Source organism: Ammospiza caudacuta, chromosome 4 (genome assembly GCF_027887145.1).
Source record: "Ammospiza caudacuta isolate bAmmCau1 chromosome 4, bAmmCau1.pri, whole genome shotgun sequence".
In the NCBI taxonomy this organism is placed as follows: domain Eukaryota; kingdom Metazoa; phylum Chordata; class Aves; order Passeriformes; family Passerellidae; genus Ammospiza; species Ammospiza caudacuta.
The window spans coordinates 78,415,824-78,436,204 of record NC_080596.1 but is presented as its reverse complement, the minus strand read 5'-3'; the positions used below and the strand labels follow the sequence as shown (position 1 = coordinate 78,436,204).

Genomic DNA, 20,381 nt, shown 5'->3' with positions numbered 1-20,381 from the left:
AACCCTCTGCTTAGGCGATCTGCAAAAACAAAATCACTCCAGCTCCTCCTAATTATAAAAACCCAAACACACAAACCAAAGCCAAAGTTAAATTCCAAATCTTTTTACATTACTAAACACTTGACAGCATTTGTGCAGGTTCAGTTTTACTTCAATCTGGTAACTCTGGAATGACTTAAGTGAGAGAACAGCAAGAGCAAAATGGAGATAGTGCCCATGGCAACTCTCCCCAGCAAAGCCAGGTCAGGAGTATAGAACTCTGAAGTTATTACACAGGGCACAGACTGAAGGTACACTGATTAAGAGTTTTTCCTTTGAGCAATGTGTGAAAATGCTATGAAAGACATTGTTCATTGGAAGCAGCAATTTAACATAAGTTAATAGATGTTTCCTACAAAAGATACAGCCAACAATATGGAAGTGTGAATCAAGAATTTTATTTTTTCCCCACATACATTAAAAAAGTGAATGAACACACAAGACAGCAAGTCAAAGAAAATAAACATATTTACAAAACAGTTAAGATATCAATTTTTTTCAATCTTCAAGATCAAGTCATCACAGATTTTTGTTAATTCATCATTTTCTTTAGTCTGTGGAAGAAAGAAAAGAGTGAGTTTCAGGTATGTCCAAACTATGTTAGAACCTTGTAGTGAGCTGATTGCAGTAAGTCCTGTTTGCCAGTACATGCAATAGTGATACATGATAGTGGCTCATGCAAATTTAATGTAAAGGAGAGTCTACTATGCCAAAGATCACATGGCATCCTTAGGAGCCTCAGGAAATGAGAAATGAAATCCAGTATACTGTTTCTGCTTCTTCCAGAGACATTCCCATAACACATGGAGACCAACTGATCCAGGGAAACAAGGCTTTTGGGGCTCAGCCTCTGTTAGATACACCAAAACTCAGGACATGGACAATCTAGATTTTAATCTTCACAAGAAGGACTCTGTAAAATGATGCCTTGATACTTTTACTGACATGTGAAAATTTCCAGTTTGTAGAAATTTCCATTCCTTATGGAACAATTAAACCATTTCAATAAGAACTCTTATAGTGTTACTGTATTTATGACAAGACCAAACCTAGTTCTGTGTTAAATGGTTTGTCTCATCTCTCCAGTTACAGGCCTACTGTTTCCTCTGCTATGCAAACTTCAGCCATAAACCTGAAGACTCACAAATATGGGTTTTTTCCATAACAGGAATCTGTCAGCGTTATCAACTTTTGAGTCTTCAATACTGGCAGCAACAAAAACACAGTAAAACTAAGAGCATGCACTTCCAGCAGTGACTTTTAAACTTCAGAAAGCTTATTCCTTTGAAGGCTTCCAACAAAGGATATGCCTTCACAAAACATTCTGAGACTTCACCTATTCAATATGAAACAATATAAAGTACAAGGACTAATGGCCTGAACAACACTGAAAACTTGAGTCACATACAGTTAAATATGTGCTAACAGCTTACAAGTCATGCTCACGAACAAGCTGAGCCAGACAGTTATTCAAATTTACTCCCAGATTCTGCTCTGCACCATATGTAACTGTAATCGCCACCTCCTTCAGTAACCTCCTGACACAGGAGCCCAGACTGGTTTGGAAATGAACCTTGTGCTCCAAAAAAAAAAATCTAAACATACAGACAAGTCCTGACACAACACTTACATCAGGTCTCAATGGTAAGTTCCCAAAGCCTGCCAGGAGAGCAGCCATCCAAACCAGCACAGCCAGCAAGGCTCCTCCTAGCCCTGATACCAGGGAGTTCTTAGGCCAAGGCAATAGCTTGAGCAGACTCACCCATGGTGCTGTGACTGACCTTTTGTTCAAGGCTCCTCTCTAGAGACTGGATCCTCATCTGCTCCTTGCGCAGAGTGGCTTGCAGTGCTGCAGTCTCTGACTTGGCTTTGCTGCGGACCTGGGCAATTTCCTCATTGGCTCTGAAACAGGCACAACATGGTGCTTACATTCCCCTCGGACAGCGCTTGTACTTGAGATTAATTACTAGATGAAGTATATTTAAGCCTGGTTTTGGCACTATTGAACCACATTCTGCAGCTACTGTGAAAACTGTGTGTGCCATTCCTGGTACCTGGCTTTTTTACATGGTACTTACTGCTGCAGCTTTTCTTCAGCATGGGCTTTCAGTGCCTGGTATCTCTGCTCCTCTTTTTTAATTCTAGCCAAGTAATCTTCTGCACATTTCTTCAGAACTTCTTCATTCTGACCCAAAACCCAAAGAAGTTCAGTTAGTTGTTTAAGCTAGTAGAGGGAGGGGTTTCCCCACTTGACAATGGGGTTATTTGACTACACCTGAGGGGCAGTATTTGCTCACTGCAGTTCCAGAAACAACTATGAAATCCCACATGCCTATATGGACTAAACTGCTTCCTTTCAACTATCTTAACCTTGCAAACATTTATTCATCATATTTGCCCCCAACAAATTATTCAGTAGCAAACTCTAGTAAAGAAGGCCACTAAAACAACAGCCACTGATTGGTTTTGTTTGGTTTACTCCAATTTTTTTAAAATCAGCTTTGTATTAAGTTACAATTGCCACAAGAATAGCTAGAAATCCAACTTCACCAAAGAACCCACAGAAAGATTCAGGCTTTGGACCATGATGTAAAGAAATCCAACACTAACAGCAAGAACATTACCCTGGTAACTCCATAGCTCCCACTATGAGCATATTTTATTAGCCATTGTAGGAAGCTGGAACTGTTTGAAACAATTGCTAAGACTCTACTAATTGCAGGTCTTGAATTTAATAATTGTGTTTCCAAGCAATGTTTATCTCTGTGCTAAGGAAAGGGCTTCTGAACTTAGAGTGGAGAGGGAAGGGACACAAGATGAAGGAAGCCTGACATGTTAGCAAAGAAGAAACTGAAGTTTTAACAGACACTATACCTGTTTCGAAAACCTAGACTAGCATGAAACTCCTAAGGTACTAGTTTCTGAGTTTTTTAGTAAACAGGGACATTAAGATAATTGAACAAAAAAAATCTGAAGGCACTTTTTAAAGCACCAACTGAATCAATTTTCATGCATTTCATGGAGTAAGAAACCATAGCTTACACTCCTTACCTTCTTTCCTCCAGCCTCTGACGAAGCTGCAGAACAAAGCCTTGACTTTAGCTTTAGAAAAAAGCCACAGGCATCTTAGTAGGGAGCACCTAATAACCTATTATTCTGACTTGTAATTGCACATCCTCTCCAGCATCCATTCAATATGGTGTAGGGAAAACAAGCTGCTCTTATGCAGCAGCTGCCACATGAGAGTCTTTATGATTAGCAAAAGAGATGTGCTGCAGCAAGAAAACAGCTCACTTCTGTTTGAAGAAACTTCGCCTTCTAAGATATTATCTTACTTTAAGTCAGTCACTAAATACAACAAATTAGTGTTTTAATCATCTTTAAATAAACAACTTAGCACCTGGTTTTACAGGTAGTCCTTACACTACCTAATTAATGGCTGCTCTAGAAATTACACCATTTCCTCTCCCAAAATAAATGAGATTTAGTGAAGGGTATTATTTGCATTAAATCATCTTACTTTGTGGTAACCCTCTAACACCTCTTTCTGTTTCTCAAGTCGTTTGAAGATTTCAGAGAAGGACTTCTCCATAGAGTTCAGATCTGAAATAGCTTGCTGCTTTTCTTCCATCAGCTTCTGTATTTCTTTCCTTGAGGCTTCCTTCTGCTTCTGAGCATCCTCTAGAGTGGAGTTAACCCATGATAGTTATTGCTTTAGCATAAAACCAGTTCCATAGTACAGACAGTAACCGCCACACCTTCAATTCTTCCCCTTAGGAAGGTTTTCATAAAATAGCCTCTCACCTGTAAGGACACCCCATCTGTGCGCTTAAGAAGTCTTTGTATCTTTGTTACACATTACCTCACACCAAACTTAAAGCCATTCAACACCATGACCATGTGCTTGCCAAAAGCATTTTTTTTCCTGCTCCACTACAGTTCACTGTTACAGGAACCTTGAATGTTGTGATAGAAGCAAGGATCCAAAAGTATTTTTCATTAAACATACACAACAGCTGGAAGATCTGGAGGAGACTGGGATAACAAGTCAGACTAGCACAGCAGACTTTCAGAAGAGGTTTGGGTTAGTACACCCAAGCTATGTTTCCCATGACCTTAGAGGAGCACAGAAAAGCTGGCTCAGATGTGCCTAATTCAGCTTTGAGGTAAGAAAGTGAACTATACAAGAGCTTCACTGGATGTCTTTCCTAGTTTTGAAGCCACAAACTTGACTAAAGCAAAAGGCCAAATCCTCCAGCAACAACTTCTAGTGATACCTTGCCACTTAAATGATGCCAGAGAATGAACAATTAAACACAGAGTGCTGACAACTGGATCTGCCAGTTTTAAAAGACCAACAGCTCCAGTAAAGAATAAGAAAAAGTTGTGTTTATGCCTGATTCAAAAGGTCATCATTACCTATCGAGTGATATCATGTCTATGGATATGCATAAAATTGTGAGTCTATCTTGTCTTAAACCTTACATCCCAGCCCCCGACACACTCCAAGTGTAAATATGGAACTTACCCATAATTTGTGTTATTGTCTGTTCAAATTCAGCAACTATTTTTCTAAAAACCATGAAAAAGAAAAGTTGAACATACATTAGAAAAAGCATCTGGAATAACTAAGTAGATATAAAAGTCAGGACAGATTCATACCCCATTTCTTTGTACTCCGTATGAAGCTTATTATACTTCTGATTCCATTTCTCAATCTCCAGCTCTTTCTCTTGAACCTTTGAGGGTGAAAAGGTAAGCCTTTACTTTTTGCACAACAAGAGATAAAAGATTTGATACTAAAAACAGTCTGAAGGGCAACTTGAAATTAATACAGAGAGAGAAATAAGTTTTAATTTCTTAACAGAATCAAAATTGTTTAATTACAAACTTGACTCAAATAAAATTTAGATTAATACGTAGATTTTGCATATATGATTCCCAGCACATTGCTAGTATCTTGTTAAATGGCAAGATCAGAGTCAACTCAGCTATAACCTCTGAGAGAACACAATGGACCAAGGAACATTCTGGCAAGTGACACACATTTCCTTCTTATTTACAGGGCAGACAAAAAAAAGCACTTCACAAACCTGCTAATATTAACATATGAGAGAACAAATACCAGAAGGCTGTTCAAGATCAAAATACTGTTTGCAGTAACTTTTACTCAACACTAAATTAGGGGAAGTGGAAAGGGGGAGGATTAAAAGATGCCTCAATTCATTTGAGAACAATGATAGCTAAACTAAAGCAGAGCTCACAGTAACAGAATTAAGCAGCACAAATACTCTTTGCTAAACACTTTGTGCAAGCTCCATAACAAGTTAAGAGCTGTAACCACAGAGCTGACTGCACTGTGGGAGGCCTTCAATGACAAGAGGCTCAAAATACATAAAATAACCTGGAATTTAAAAAAAATAAAAGAGAAAGTAGAAGCACATGATTATTGCTAGTTTGCTGGTTTTGTCACAAAACTACACAGTAAACTGTAGTACACTGATTTTTCAGTATTTTAGAGGAATCTAATTTTAAATATATTGCAATATTTCAGGTGACAGGAAGCAGGATACTAGCAAAAATAGAATGTACTTTTAAGACAAGTAGTGATAGCTAAGCTAGGAAAAAATATTACAAAAGCAAAGTGAAAGTGGAAACAAATTGGAAACTGGCACTTGCAAGCTCAAAACGGGTTCAGTAGAACCCAAAAAAGCAGGCTTCCATAAGTGCTGTATTTGCTGAGAAGGAAAACAGGTTTTCACTTTCCTCCTATTCCTGAATTGTTTCACAGATAGAAAAAAAAAAAAAATTTAGCCTGTCTTCCTTTCAGGTTGATATTGTAATTCCAAGCATTTTTATTTAAGTGACACAGCTGGAGTCATCCAGTCACACCTACAACAGTGTTTGCAGGTTTAAAGTAGCTCTTTCCAACATGAAAGAGCAGCATTTTAATGATATTACAAGTTTAACCCCCCACTATTATATAGGTTCTTAGTTTTAGATCAATGCAATAAAAGCTGTCCCCTGTCAAAGCTACATTTATTTTCTTGTACTAGACAATATGTTGAGTGAAAGTCACCTCCTAAATGACACAAAGTAAAAGTTATTCCTAAAAAAGCCACTATTTCTGCACTCTAAAACAAAAGAAGAACTTAAGCAGCAAATAATCACAGGTCATCTTTGTTTGGTGCCCCTAATGCCACTGCCTACAGTACAGCAGTCAGGAATTTTGGAAGGTCCATCTTTTGCTGAAGTGATACAAGTAGCTTTAAGGATATTTATACTTAAATGCTCCTCTTACATTATTTAGTGTTTGTAAGGTAACATATCTCAGAAGTCATAATGAATCAAGTACTCCAGTTGTTGAAGTAAGTGGATATATGAGTCTTCTTGCATCAGTCAGAAGATGGGCTTTTAAAGGCAATTTCTGCAATTACAGAACAGGCTTAAAATCTTACCAACTACTTCTTCCCTCCTTCACTAATGTTTTTATCCTCTGGAGTGAGCTCCAGACCTCACCTTCACTTTCTCAACTGGACATGCTCTTATGCATTCAGGTCCCACAAGAAAAGAACTGATCATAGCACTGAACTGGCACTACAGCTTTATCTTTTCTTAGGGAAGTTACTTAAGTCACTCTCTTCCATTGGCATGAAAATGTATTCCTGCTTCTTGAGTAAAAAGTACCCAGATCACTGATATTAAGCCTAACTATCCCATCTGATAACAGGTGCCTTCTAATAGTGACCAGATACAAGGCAGAACCTGACTAACAATGAAGTTTGTCCTATGTCCCTAAGTGTTAGCTCTAAAAAGTTCTATACCTACAGCACCCATCAAGTCCACAGCAAGCTTTTCAGAAGGACATACTTATGTCAAGTATGATGAGAAAAACTTATCCCAGATAATCCAAACAAAAGAACCTTCCAAGGCTATGCCAAGTTCTCCTTTGGAAGCGCCACCATACCTCTCTCTTCACCAGTTCAACAGCTGCATCCATGTCTTTTTGGCTATATTTTAGCACATCTATAATAGCATCCACCGCAGTGTTTGTAGAAGTAGCAAAAGGGACTGGAGGAACATCACTACTCAGGGAGTCTGGAATTAGGGGATCAGCCTGTAAAGAAAAGAAAAATGCAAAGTTTAAACAGATTCTTACTGTCATACTACTGATAAGGTGCATGCATGTTATTTGAAGTCAGTGTATCTCACTTAAACACACCAGATACCTGCACAACTTTGTTAGCATAAAACTTTCTTACCTTGAAGCTGACCACTTAGCTCTAAGAAATACCTAAGAGGTAGAACCAAAACCGCTATCCACCAATTACATCTATCAGAAGCAAAGCAGATGACGTCATGCAGTTCCTCACAAGCAAGAGATCATTTCAGGATGAGCTGCTACAGGCAGATCTGTTCAAACTGTAAACCATAGCTGCAAGAGCATCCAGCTTAACCTAAGTGCTTTTCATACCACCAATGAAATTACAAAATATAGCTTGCCTTTTGAAGCTTGACTTGCATTTAAAAAGATTGCTTGACTAGAGCATTCTTAAAAACAGCTCAAATTCCCTTAGACCGTGTAAAAGGCATCAGCTTCCACAAAAAATACTTTTAATACTTAAGAAAATGTTCATCACAAAGTTCAACTTCAATATAAATGAGTATCCAACCTGATTTAAAACAACCATTTAAGTAAACATTTATCAGATTCTGCAATCCCTAAAATACCTGCCTAAGTCTTAAATTCAGAACCTAGTCTATCCCCTTCCTAAACTATCAACATGAAGCCTGATAGCATTCCAGATACCCTTACAGAAGTTGTAAAAGTCCCCAGAAGATCTAGTCCTTTTGGTTTTTCTTCACTCTCAAGACTCACTAGAGGCTTTCCAGCTTCCTCAGGCACTGTACTTAAATCAACAACAGGCCTAAAAATGAACAAACATAACACCATTAAATTCAAGTGCTGTCTTTCTTTGCAAAGCTCCTGTACCAGCAGCAGTCAGTCCAGAGGCTGGCCAGTGATTGTCTCCCTGTACCCAGCACTGGTGAAGCCACACCTTGAATCCTGTGTTCACTTTCAGGCCTCTCACTATAAGGTCAAGAGGTGCTGGAGCATGTCTAGAGGAGGGCACAGAGCTGGGGAAGGGTCTGGAGCAAAATCTGATGAGGGGCAACTGACAGGGCTCAGCCTGGAGAAAAGGAGGCTCAGGGGAACTTTCTCACTCTCTACAACCTGAGGGGAGTTTGTAGTGACATGAGGGTCAGTCTCCCAAGGAACAAGTCTGGATGAAACAAACAGCCTCAAATTGCACCAGGGGAGGTTTAGATGGGATATTAGGGGAAATTCTTCACTGAAAGGGTGATCAAGCATTGGAACAGGCAAGTCACCAGACCTGCAGTTATTTAAAAGATGTGTGTATGTTGCACTTAGGGACATGGCTCAGTGGGGAACTTCACAATGCTGGGTTAACTGTTGGACTTGACAATCTGAAAAATCTTTTCCAAGCTAAACAACTCTGATTTTATGTAAAGTCAATACCTACCCAGGCTGAGATGGAGCTGTGATGATACTCTCACTTAATTCAATAGTACCATAAACTGGTTTTCTTGGACTGTCTCTCAACAGAGGGTCAAACTTCAAATACAGCGACTGTTTCCTCAAGGCTGATTCTTTGAACTGAAGGGGGGAAAGAGGCATAAACTGACAGATCTGCTTCAGAGCTCAACACACACATCCCACCCACACACAAATAATCCTCTGAAGAGTGGGTGAGCCTATTCTTCAGTGGCCAGAGCACTGTTCTCAGGAGGAAAATTACATAAGAGAACTCCATGCCCACATGCTTAAGTCCTTATGTAATATGAAGAGAGCTCAATCTGCTCACAGACTGAATCAAAAGAGCAAACATTAATGAACTATTCCCAACCAGAAGACACAGGGAAATAGTATTATAAGCTGAAAAAACAGTGTATGCCATTTTCTCTTCACTTATAAAATCATATGGACAAACACAGCATGACTAAAACAATTTCAATTCAGTGCATTCACTGCTCAGATATTCTCCTGCTTGGATCCAGAATAATAGTAAGAATAACTAAACTAATTAAAACATGACAAGCCTCACTTAGAGACAGATTTTCTCAAACTGGCTGTAAAGCAAAAGAGCTTAGAAAAACTCTCTAAAACAATGATCCTGCACTTTTAAAGCATCATCTTCTAGCAGTTTGGGCCAGAAGTGAAACATCATTCACCTCAGTTTCAGTGCTATTAAAGAAAAATAACACCTCAGCACACTGACAGCCAGAGACCTTTGATTTTTAGTTAAATTGCTTATAACTACATTTCCTTGCACCATCACCCCTTCCCCAGCCTTGTCATCACATTCCTTTGGAATACCTGACAATTTCTGTGGACAATTCAAAGAGAAGTTAATTCATTAAAACATTTAAGGCTTGACACTTTCATCTTTGCTTTCCTCACCACACTGACAGGAAGGTAAGCAAAATATTTAACATCATACTTACTGATGAAGACCCAAACTGTTCCAGATAGTCTATGCCCATTCCAAAAACTGGAAAATGAAGAAACAATACAATGAAAATGCAATACTGCCAAATTGTTCTACCACAGACAGAAACAAACACATGTGCATAAAACAAATAAATCCCTGCTCTCAGTCTCAACTTCTAGCTCTTCATTGGTTAAAATGTCTTTCTATCCAGACCTGAAAAAAGCAAAGATCTCTAAGCTATGCAAACTTATAACTTCCATTTGTTCCCAAGTACTTGTAGGAACACATAGGGTTTAACACACAGTTGAAGGACTGTTGTTCTATGGCTAAAGCAACAACTCCGATATTCTGTTACACACAAGACCCCGTGAAAGAGCAAGATTGTGAATCTCACCACTAAAATTAGCACACAGCTCGTATTTGAAGGATAAATTATAACCATTTCCCAAAACAGTGATTCCACTCCAGTGTGAAGGTTAAATGACAGACTGCACTGCAGCCAAACCATTTGCTCATCCTTCCACACAACACTCCTACCAGGAATAGCCCTTCCAAATAGTTAAATCACAGCCATGTAAGGAAGCTCTCAAGACAAGCATCCTTGTCAGGAAGATCACTCAGCACTACTGGTTTCATATTATGGTGTAAGGCCTGCAGTAACCTACAAGTCTAACAAACACAGGTGTACAGCTCTCAAGCTCTCAGTTTACAAAGCCCTTAACACCAGAAATTATTTTAAGGGAGCCATTTTTCAGCCCAGAAACTGCCACTGATAAAAAGACAGCTTTTGTACCAGCCTAAAATCAATCCCCACAGACCACTGAATTCTAATAGCCAGCTTTCTCAACTTAGGCTTAGATACATTTCCCAGCACTGCTAGTCTTTGTGGGGTCTGGAGTCCTTTCAGAAGGGCAAAATGAGAGAAAAAACTATCCATAATAGAACTTAGGTAGAAAATTATCTATACACTCAAACAACACATTTTCAGTCTGTCTAAAAGAAACGCCCTTACCTTCTGATGATGGTCTGAAGAGCTCTTCAGGTACAGCACCATCTGTCTCATCTGCTGTGCCTTCAATTCCAGGGGAACTAGGTTTAATTTCTTCTGCAGACATTGACTTTTTTCCACTGTCAGTAGAGACCAAATTATCTTGAGAGGAAGCAACCTTAGCTGGAGATCTTTTAGATGGGCTCATTTGCTTCTCCTGGTAAGAAAAACAAAATCCTTTTAATTGTTAAAATAATTATTTTTAAATGCAATGAGAATCATTTTAATGATCAAATTGGTTTGTCATAAACTAACTGGGTAGCCAGTATAATAAAACAAGAATTCACAGGCATAAAAATTAAACTACCAACAGTGAGCACAGCTCAGAAGCCACTTTTCTAGAAGCCACACCTTTATGTTTTCCTTACATGCAATTGCTGATCAAAAAAGATACTAAACACCAAGGCACCAATTTGGCTGTCTCTGATGTTACCTTCAAAACACAGGTCTGCACAGCTGACATTCCTTCTAGAGCTGCTAAAGATGCAAAAACCCACTAATTCTTAGACAAAATATCAGAAATAGGTTTCACAAGATTGTTTTAAGCCAGAGAACTCTGTTTCATGGAACAACTTTGTAAGATCTGTCTGTCTTTCCTATACCTTACCACTTCTCTTTTTCCTGGAAATTCAGTTTCTGCTTGACCTCCTGGCTTCTCTTCTTGAACTTTTGGCACATCTTCTACCACACCCCGCTCAACAATTTCCCTAAAGAAAACAAACAAACAAAATAAAAATATCAATATTTACATCACACAGTTCAAATTCTGTATTATCAGATGAACTGAACAAAGGCAGCTTCTTTGAGAGATTCTACTGCAACAGCACAGGAAACTTTAAAGATGGTGGGGATGTAAATTTAGTGTCTTGCCTGGTGACAACTTAGGTGACAGAAAGCTCTCCCACCATGAGAAGTAATGTCTCCTGGGAAGCAGAAAGTCACAGCACCATCATTTATTTCTATTCACTTAACACTGCTCTCTTATTTTCATTTGTTAGGCTCATTGCTTTTTTTAAGTTAAAGATAGGCTCTTTGTTTAATTAAGAACAGAATTACAAGCAGCCTTCTCCCCTCTCCATGGCAAAGGTGTGATTATTGGTTTGAACTTCATTAGGGAAGTCCAATGCTCCACTTGTGCTGTCAGCAGTAAGTACACTTTTCACCTTGGTAAACACTAACTGACCACGTTACACAGGGAGCAAGAGTGCAAACACTTCTGTCAAATGAACAATTTGTGCCAGTCTAGTTTTGGCAAGCACCTGACCGTCTATAGCAACATTAATAACTAGACTTTCTAGGAAAGGTAACAACATATTCCATCACCAAGTAAAAAGTCTGTGCTGCCAAGAAAAATGCAGCTTCAGAGCCAAGTCTTTTTACTAGAGATAGTATTTAGATACAAAGAACATGCAGGGAAGAAACAGCAGAGTTCAGCAGAGAACAAAACTGCCTGATCCCTTCCCATGCTGCACCATGCACAGCACTGCTGCTTACTTCCCTGTTTTAAGGACAGTAGCAGTCTGATTCTCCACACTTTAATCTTGGAGAAGTGGGGAAAGCACTTCTTGAACAATGCTCTTTCCACCTAAGCCTGTTCTCTCCCATTCTCCAGACTTAAGAACACCTTTTGCCTAAAGATAGTCATCTCAGGAGTTCCCTTCCCCAGTTATGATCTTTCCTGTTGCAACATTAATTGTGTTACAGATTACAACAGACTGTGCCAGCCTGGGAGGGATACTGTCTAAGAAGCAGGAATGGACTCATTTTAGATACTATCTAACTTTGCTCACATGAATTCAAGGTGCTCCTGCATTCAGCCACAGATTCACTTACAGATTTTTGGGTTCTTCTTTCTCAGGAGTCTCACAGGTACTTGGCCTGTTATCCTGCTCCACTGGAAGAGGTTCCCTTCTTGGTGAGGCACTCTCCTGTTCCTCCAGCAGGTGAACTTTCTGAGGGCTGGGTTTAGAACGCTTGGGTGAGGTGGAAATTTTAGAGCCTCCTCCAAATGGATTAAAGTTTGGATCATCAAGCTTGTCCCAGTCAAACTGATAAGATGCTTTAGGAATAGGGATTTCATCCTCCACACTACTTTTATTTTGCTCTTCAATATTCTCTGGTTTTGTTTTGGTAATAGGAATTTTTTTGGAAGGTGGCTTAATTCCAGGTCTTTTACCTAGTTTCTTAGGAGGTGGTTTTCTAGCAGTGGCATTATCAAAGTCAAATTCCAGTTTTACTGGTCCAGCCTTTGTGACATCAGGCTTTTCTGCAGGTTTCTCTTTGGAGACACTCAGCTCTTCATCAGGCTTTGACTCTTGTGCAGAGGCTTGTTCTGCTACTGAAACATTCTGAAGTTTTGATTCCCCAGTTTTAAGAGAGTTGCTCACATCAGAACTACTGGGCCCTAAGCTGCCAGGTGACTGCACAGGAGGTGTAGGTACCTCTGCTAATACCACTGAATTATCAGCTTGGCTTGCATCTGTGGAAGCAGACTTCACACCCTGCTCAGAGTCACCAACTGCTTGCTTAGGTGACACCTTGCATTTGTTAGACTCCAGCTCACTCAGTGCAGATTCTTTTTCAGAGATGAGAGCTTTGTCTTCACTTAAACACTCTGTACTTGCCGTGGTTGAAGCAAAAGGAGCTGCATCATCCCGCAGAAGAGAATCATTACTTTTTTCAATGGTTTTCTCAGGGCTGTTGGATACTTTTACAGGAGACTTTTGCAGATTTCCAGGAGAATGAGGCAACTGTACTGAACTTTGAAAAGGATTGATGTCGTTTAAGTTATCAAAATCAAGATTGTAGGAACCTCGACTCTTCACTGGCATCTCATCATCTGGGTAAGCAACTACGCTGACCTTCTCTGGCATTTGTGTATTGCTTGTTTCAGCTTCAGGCTTTTGTTGACATGTGCTGCATTAAAAAAAAAAAAAAAGACAGTTACTTTGCAGGCATAGTTTGAAATTAGAAAAATTTACACAAGTAGATTTGCATGGTCAGAGTAATCAGTTTTGTTTTTTCTTCTTCTTTTTTTTTTGCAATATGACAGCTGACAGCAAAATAAAACAGCAAAAATTCAGTTGTCACCTTAACATCCAAGGCTTAAGAGCTCTGGTACTTATGAAACATAGGGAGATCAACCCCTGAAGTTAACCAGTGCTCTTAAGCTACCTGCTCTACACAGCCTTGATACCTTATGCCAGTCATCCCTGGACACTGCTGTACTCAGCACAGCATTTGGACATTGCCATTTGGACACTGCCCTTTCACTAGGCAGTGAAATACTCACTGCTTAGGAGGAGTTATTGACAGTCAGCAGCTCAAACACAACTTGTGGTACCATCTTCATGCAGATTCATCTGAGTCATGACAGACTCAAGTCTGGGACCAAACAAAGTCATGATTCAGGTCCTCCCACACTAGTCATTACTCTGTCTGGACATTCTGGGAACTATTTCCCCCCCCGAAAACATGCACCACCATTTGATTTTGGAGGACCTACATACAAAACCAGACCCTGAACTTCAGGCACTCTAAATTCTGTACAACAGCAGATGTGAAGAGCAGAGCAATACACAAGAAAACACTTCTCCGGTAAGAGACCGTGCAAGATTTTCTAGTGCAAGATACAGGTTACAGTGTTTATGTACTCACTATTGCTGAATATTCTACCAGTTACTGCTGCCCACTTTATTTCCCCAAACTCCACACAACTTCTGAAAGCTTAGCCTCAGACTACAGAGAGTTAAGCCATTACTTCCTGAAAGAGGATTTCCTCCCATTGTTTTGTCCCTCCATAAAGTTATTATTTCTATATGTCATCCTTATCTGCTGCAGAACAGAACATGATTAAAAGGCACTTACTAGAAACTCCACTTTGCTAAACTCGAAAGCAGAGGCGGGAGATAAGAGCTGAAGAAGTTGTTCTCACCCGGTTTGAGCACCTCTTCCCGGCAATAGCTCAGCCCCAGGCTGCGACTACTCAGGTCCCTCCCACTTTCCTTCAGCGTTTAACCTAATAAATGCCAGGCAGGAGCGAGACACCTGCTCGGAACGTCAGTCGCTTGTGACCAGTCCAAAGTGACCCCCGTTCAGCAACACGGAGCCTTTTCACCGATTTGTTACAAACAAATCCCCACATTTTAAAACTAGAGAGGACACGTTCAGCACAAGCAGTGCATTCATACAATCGTGCCCCAACTAAAACAATTCAGTGCTGATCTTTTAAACTCACTTGAACTTCATAAGTACTAAGTCTTTGCTTATTTGTGCAAGCAATGAATTTGGGGCATAAATACCATAGCATTATTTAGTTGTGGTGATTAGTTCAGAAATAGCCTTCTGAACTAGACTGTACATGGAAATAAACAGTTGAAGCAAACACACTTAAACATTTAAGTGTTGCCACCTTTTTGCCTTTCTCCCCCTTCCAACAACAAAAACAGGGATCAAACAAAAGTGCTGGGTAGTTAAAAACAAATAAAAAGGTGTATTTGCTTGGAGAAGGCAAAATTAAGACCTGAAACTTCTTGCTGGTGAGAATTACACATGTGTATACTAGTTTAAAGGGAGGCTAAAAGGCAGTAACAAAATTTGCATTTAATATTGTCATGACACCCCCAAATTGAAACATTTACAGATTTTATGCTCTTCTACAAACAGCTACTATGAGCCACTTTGAGACTCAGGCTGCTAGACTATAAAGGCACATAAACATGTTTACACTTGTGACTGATGGTATATTCACTTTGTGCTGCTAGATTAAAGAAAATCTTAATATTCCCTGGCTCAAGGTGTCAAATCAATCTAACCCTTCAGAAGATTTATCTCTTTAGATTTTAGTCCTCAAGATACAACAGTACTTCACATACAAGATAAGATATTTTAAGGCTTAGCTTCAGAATAGTTCTATTCTCACACAGAAACCTTACATCAAGTTGAGAATACAAAACTGTTTCATACAGTATCTCTTCTCAAGCTATTTATCCATACCATTAGTTACCTTAATGAAATCAGTTACAGAGGAGTTAGGAATAAAGTTCAATAATTAATATTACACTCAAGATAAAATTTTCTTAAAAGTAATGACAGTTATCTTTGGAAAAGTTCATCCATTTGCCAATATTAATTTTGCTCCTCTTGAATAGTTTACATCTTGTTATAGAATATTATACTTTAACTATACAGGATTACATTAGGGAAAGTTAACTCGAGCATGCCCCATAAGGGTAACACACTACTCACTCAGCATCTGAGGGTGCAAATAAAACATCATCTGCCACATCTTCACGGCAGTCGTCAAGTGCAAAAGCAGTCTGAAGTTTGTCTGTCATAGCAGGACTCAGGATTTTTCTAGTGTGAGGATCTCTTTGAGGAGTTTGAAAGGTTACCTTTAAGAAAGGGGTGGGGGGGAAAGAAAAAGGAAAAACATGAGCGCATTACTTCTCAAGCACCAAATAGCACATGCATTCAGTGGCAACTATCATAGAAAGAGAAAGAATAGAAATAATACAGAACCAGAAGTTTACCTTCATCGCTTTTCCCCCACTTTTTGGCGGCAAGTTTTCTTTCTGGGACAGGCGGAGAATAGAAGGTCTCCCTGTGGGTTCCGGCGGCGCAAAGAAAAAGTCGCAGTCTTCCGCTGTTAAATCGTCCTTAAGGCTTCCTCCATTTTCTCCATTTTCTGCATTTAAAATCTGCAGACTCATTCTAGAACATCAACACACACAGCAGCGCAGCATGAATGAGAGGGTGTGGTCAGCCAGATGCACTTTGAGATAATGGAAGAAGTTGGCAGCCTGGCACTGGCTAGCCAGGACTAACAGCTTCAAAGGGAAAGTTGGAAGCATGGAAAGGCTTCACAGGGAAAGGTCTATCTCAGGAGACTCTGAAGGATCTGAAAGCAGGGAAAGGTCTATCTCAGGAGACTCTGAAGGATCTGAAAGCAGCAGTGCACAGCCCCTCTGCTTTTGGTAGGGGCTTGAGAAGCGAATTGTGCCTTCCCCAGCTCACACTCTAGCCTGCCTGTCCTCTAAAGGCAGCTCTGTCACCTGCAGCGTTTCCTCCCTCCCAGCCCCTTCAGCAGTGGCGTTCAGCCGTGTCTCCCGGAACAGGGCACCCGGCTGAGCAACACAACTGCTCCTGCAAGGGCCACATGAGACAGATGACAGTCACCTGTTCACTCCCATGGCCTCATGACTACATTGCACACCAGCTAACAGCAGAAACGAGTGTGGTTAGTTAGGGTGTGTTTGGGATCAGAGTCCTGGATCAAACCAGCCTTTTCCTGCACTGTCTAAGCATATGCTGCTCTTGTAAAGCACAGAGTACTTAGGAATCCTTTGCAGAAGAGACATTATTGGTATGCAAATGATAAAAGTCAACATTAGAAAGGTATTTCTGAAATATTCTTCTTACACTGGACATGCACAAGCTTTAGTAGATTGCTAAATACTGATCTACCTGTATTAGTGTGAAGGACTTGACACTAAAGCCTGGGCTGCTACCAAGAGTAAGGATGAAAATAACTTAGAAATAGAGAAAAAGCACATTTAAAACACACCAGGCAAGACACTATGTAGTTCAAGACACTTGAACTCTACCTGCTTTTTATTCCCATTGGAGCCATTGCTGTTTTAAAGGTTTAACAATAACACTCAGGGATGCACAGCTGCTTTTGAAAAAAGAGCTAGACAGAAGGCAAGGAAGATCTAAACATAAGCACTGTCCATGAAGGATGACACCTGAGAAGTGCAGTTATTCATCTGGAAAACTGCTATCAAAGCAATTTATTTCATATGAGCTGATGTATTATCTTTTGTCACCTGTGCAAGATAGCCAGTATCAAGTGGAAGAGACCCTGGGTTTCTGCAATGTGTAACCATTCTAAGGGATCTCAAATGCTTGATTTGACCAAACATGTCATCCTTAGCCCCTTTTTCCATCATATATTTAGGATTAATCTATACGTACATTTGTTTTTAGTGTCAAAGTGGTAACAAGAACACTTGGACTGAAAATTTTAAGTCATGTTTTCAATCTCCGTACCCCTCTGCATTTAAATTTCTGTACAGAAGCCTCCAAAGATTTCTGCACATTAATGTAGGCATTAATCCTTATGGGAAAAATTGCTTCCTACTCTCCACAGAACTCAGCTGCTTTGTCTGCAAGCCTGACAGCAGCACTTTCAATGAGCAATGGAATGCAAACAATAGCTGCAGAAGCAAAGGCATGCAAAGCACGCCAGTATTAGCTATTCCTTCATTCCTTTATTCATCATATTGATGCTTCAGTTCCGTTTGGTTTTTGGATTAAGTATTTTTACATTAACCACTTGTAGAACTTGAAGTGAACGTCATTGCTTTCGTTATTCCAACCTAAAATTGAGACAACAGATGAAGTAAATCTTTACAAACTGTATTTTTTACTGTAATTACTTTAGAAGCAAGCCTAGGATGTGGTAAAGTTGTCAACACCTTCTAAAACAAGCTCCATAAACAGGGGAGGTTTGTTTGGAGACTTTTTCAGCTTTGTCATTGAGCTACTTGTGCACCATTGCTAAAACAAATAAATTGACACCATATACATATACCACTTTAAATATTAAGTCTAAAAATCAAATTTCTTTCTAGAATTAAAAGACTAAAAAGTAATTAATAATTTTACTTTAAAAGTTTGCAGTCAAATTTTGATCCAAATAATATTTCACAAGTTCATTAGCTAGCAGCTGTGATAAAGTGAAAGGGTGGCCTTACTGATATCTTTGTCTGAAGTAATCAGCGTCCAAGGCACAGAAGTATTATGAAAAGCAGAAAGTTTTCCCACTATTGCAAAACAGAGCTCAAGGCCAGGCTGCATGGGGCTGGGAGCAGCCTGGCCTATTGGAAAGCATCCATGTCCCTGTGAGGGAGGTTGGACCTAGATGATATTCAAGGTCCCTTTCAACCCAAACTTTTCCATGGATCTATCAAAGTTCACAAAAATGGAAATGCTCCTTATTTTAGAAGGATATTGTTGTGGGCACATGCAGGAACCTGCCATTCTACAGTTAAGAATTGACATGAACTTAGTGACATGACATCAGGTAATTAATCCTCAGTTAACCATCATTTGTAAAGTGCTTCAGCCTAACCTGTTGTTTAACAAATTCCAGGACACAATATCCAAAACACCAACGTGGTCTCAAATGCCTGAAAAGCCACTGAACATGCAGGGCAGAGATGGAATTTTTCTACTTAATTATCCTTCTGAACTCCTCCAGCAGCCGATGTGCAAAGCACTCGCTGAAGGCAATGCAAATTGGTACGTGCTGTGAACATTTCCACACAAACTGACACATAGCTGACTGCTATATATATATGTATTTATTTCAGTGCAAATATCTCACTTCAGAACAAATAAACACTCTCCTGAGAAGCAACTCTCTCATAATCACCTTCTCCTGACTGCAGGGGAGGAGCAGCAAGTCCATCCCTGCCCATCATGGCACCAAGACATGTTTTAAATCAAAACAACAAACTCAAAAAAAAAAACCCAAACCCAACCCTGCCTCGGTCCCTCTTTATTCCTGACTCAACCCGGGCTCCCCATCAATCCTGCAAACACACAGAGATGCTCCCAAAATCCTCACCTCGCCCCTCACTTCAGTGGGGCAGAGCACCTGAGCTCCACCCATTACCCCCAAGTTCCTGACTTCATCCTTAAATTGACAGAAATAACCCTCAAATATCTTAATCTGAAGCTCTCAGAGCTGCCCCAGACACCCCTAGAAAAGGGGATAGCCCCGGTCCCACAGCACTCAAGCGTGAATTTCACAAAGGAGTCGCTAAACTCCCCAAACACCTCAAGCTCACTGAGGGGCCCTCAACCAGCCCCCCCAAAAATTCAAACCATCCCAACATCAGAGGGGTCACCAAGCCTTCCTCCAAACTCACAGAACAACCCCGGCACTGCAGGGTCACAGAAAGGCCCCTGAACCCTCCCCCAACCCCAAGCTCCCAAAGGGGCCCCACAGCTCACCCCTATAACACCCCAAGCTCCCAGAGCGGTCCCCGAGCCCTCCAATCTCACAAAGAAGTCCCGACACAGCCCCTCCCAGCTCCAAAGCGCTTACAGAGCCCGAACTTCCCCGGGCCTGTCCCTCCCCCTCCCTCACAGAGGGCTCACCGACATTGCAGCGCCCAATCTCACAAAGGGAAACTCAACACTTCGCCCCAGCCTCACACCACCTCACAGCGGGGTCCTCAAGCCCCCCGTACCTGCCAGCAGATCCCGGGACGAGCCCTGAGGACGCCCAGCTGAGAGAGCAAGCAACACCAACTGCAGCCCCTCCGCCGCCGCCTCACGATTTCAAACCCAACGGAAGCCCCGGCCCGCCAATGAGGGAGCGGCGTTGGGGGCGCGCCCGCCAATCAGAAGAGCGTCCTGTGGGAGGGGGCGGGGCCAGCGCCACGCGAGACCGTTGCGTCCCCCCGAGTCCGAGCCCGCCCCCGCGCGGGGCAGAGCGAGGCGGTGCGGGCAGAGCGGCTCCGCCCGGGATAAGTCCCGCTGGCTGAACCGTGTCGTCCCCGTGTCCCCACGGACAGACCCGCACCGGAGGCTGCCCTACCCCCGGCAGCGTTCAGGGCCGCGCTGGATGGGGCGCTGAGCAACTTGGGCTAGTTGAAAGTGTCCCTGCCCATGATGGGGGGTAGGAATGAGATAAGTTTTAAGGTTCCTTCCAACACAAACGTTTCTATGATTCTGCAGTCTCAGCTGTTGTGCTTCATTCTTTTGCA

The 20,381-nt window shown here is 41.0% G+C and overlaps 1 protein-coding gene across 2 annotated transcripts; it reads right to left on the bottom strand.

The window, feature by feature from the left end:
- Positions 1-421: 421 nt before the first annotated feature.
- Positions 422-19,946, bottom strand: TACC3 (transforming acidic coiled-coil containing protein 3). 2 transcript variants are annotated; one of them, XM_058803056.1, is made up of 16 exons: positions 19,863-19,946; positions 16,134-16,314; positions 15,850-15,995; positions 12,436-13,518; positions 11,210-11,309; positions 10,567-10,759; positions 9,568-9,614; positions 8,586-8,719; positions 7,850-7,967; positions 7,007-7,156; positions 4,702-4,778; positions 4,568-4,611; positions 3,560-3,720; positions 2,118-2,224; positions 1,821-1,941; positions 422-593 (listed from the first exon to the last, which is right to left on the bottom strand). In XM_058803056.1, exons 2-16 carry the CDS (start codon positions 16,311-16,313, stop codon positions 528-530), a joined length of 2,727 nt encoding a protein of 908 aa, XP_058659039.1. In that variant the 5' UTR covers position 16,314; positions 19,863-19,946; the 3' UTR covers positions 422-527. The 2 variants fall into 2 exon arrangements, with proteins under 2 accessions (XP_058659039.1, XP_058659037.1); XM_058803054.1 differs by lacking the exon at positions 19,863-19,946 and adding an exon at positions 17,208-17,248 and having other exon boundaries at positions 7,856-7,967.
- Positions 19,947-20,381: the final 435 nt, after the last annotated feature.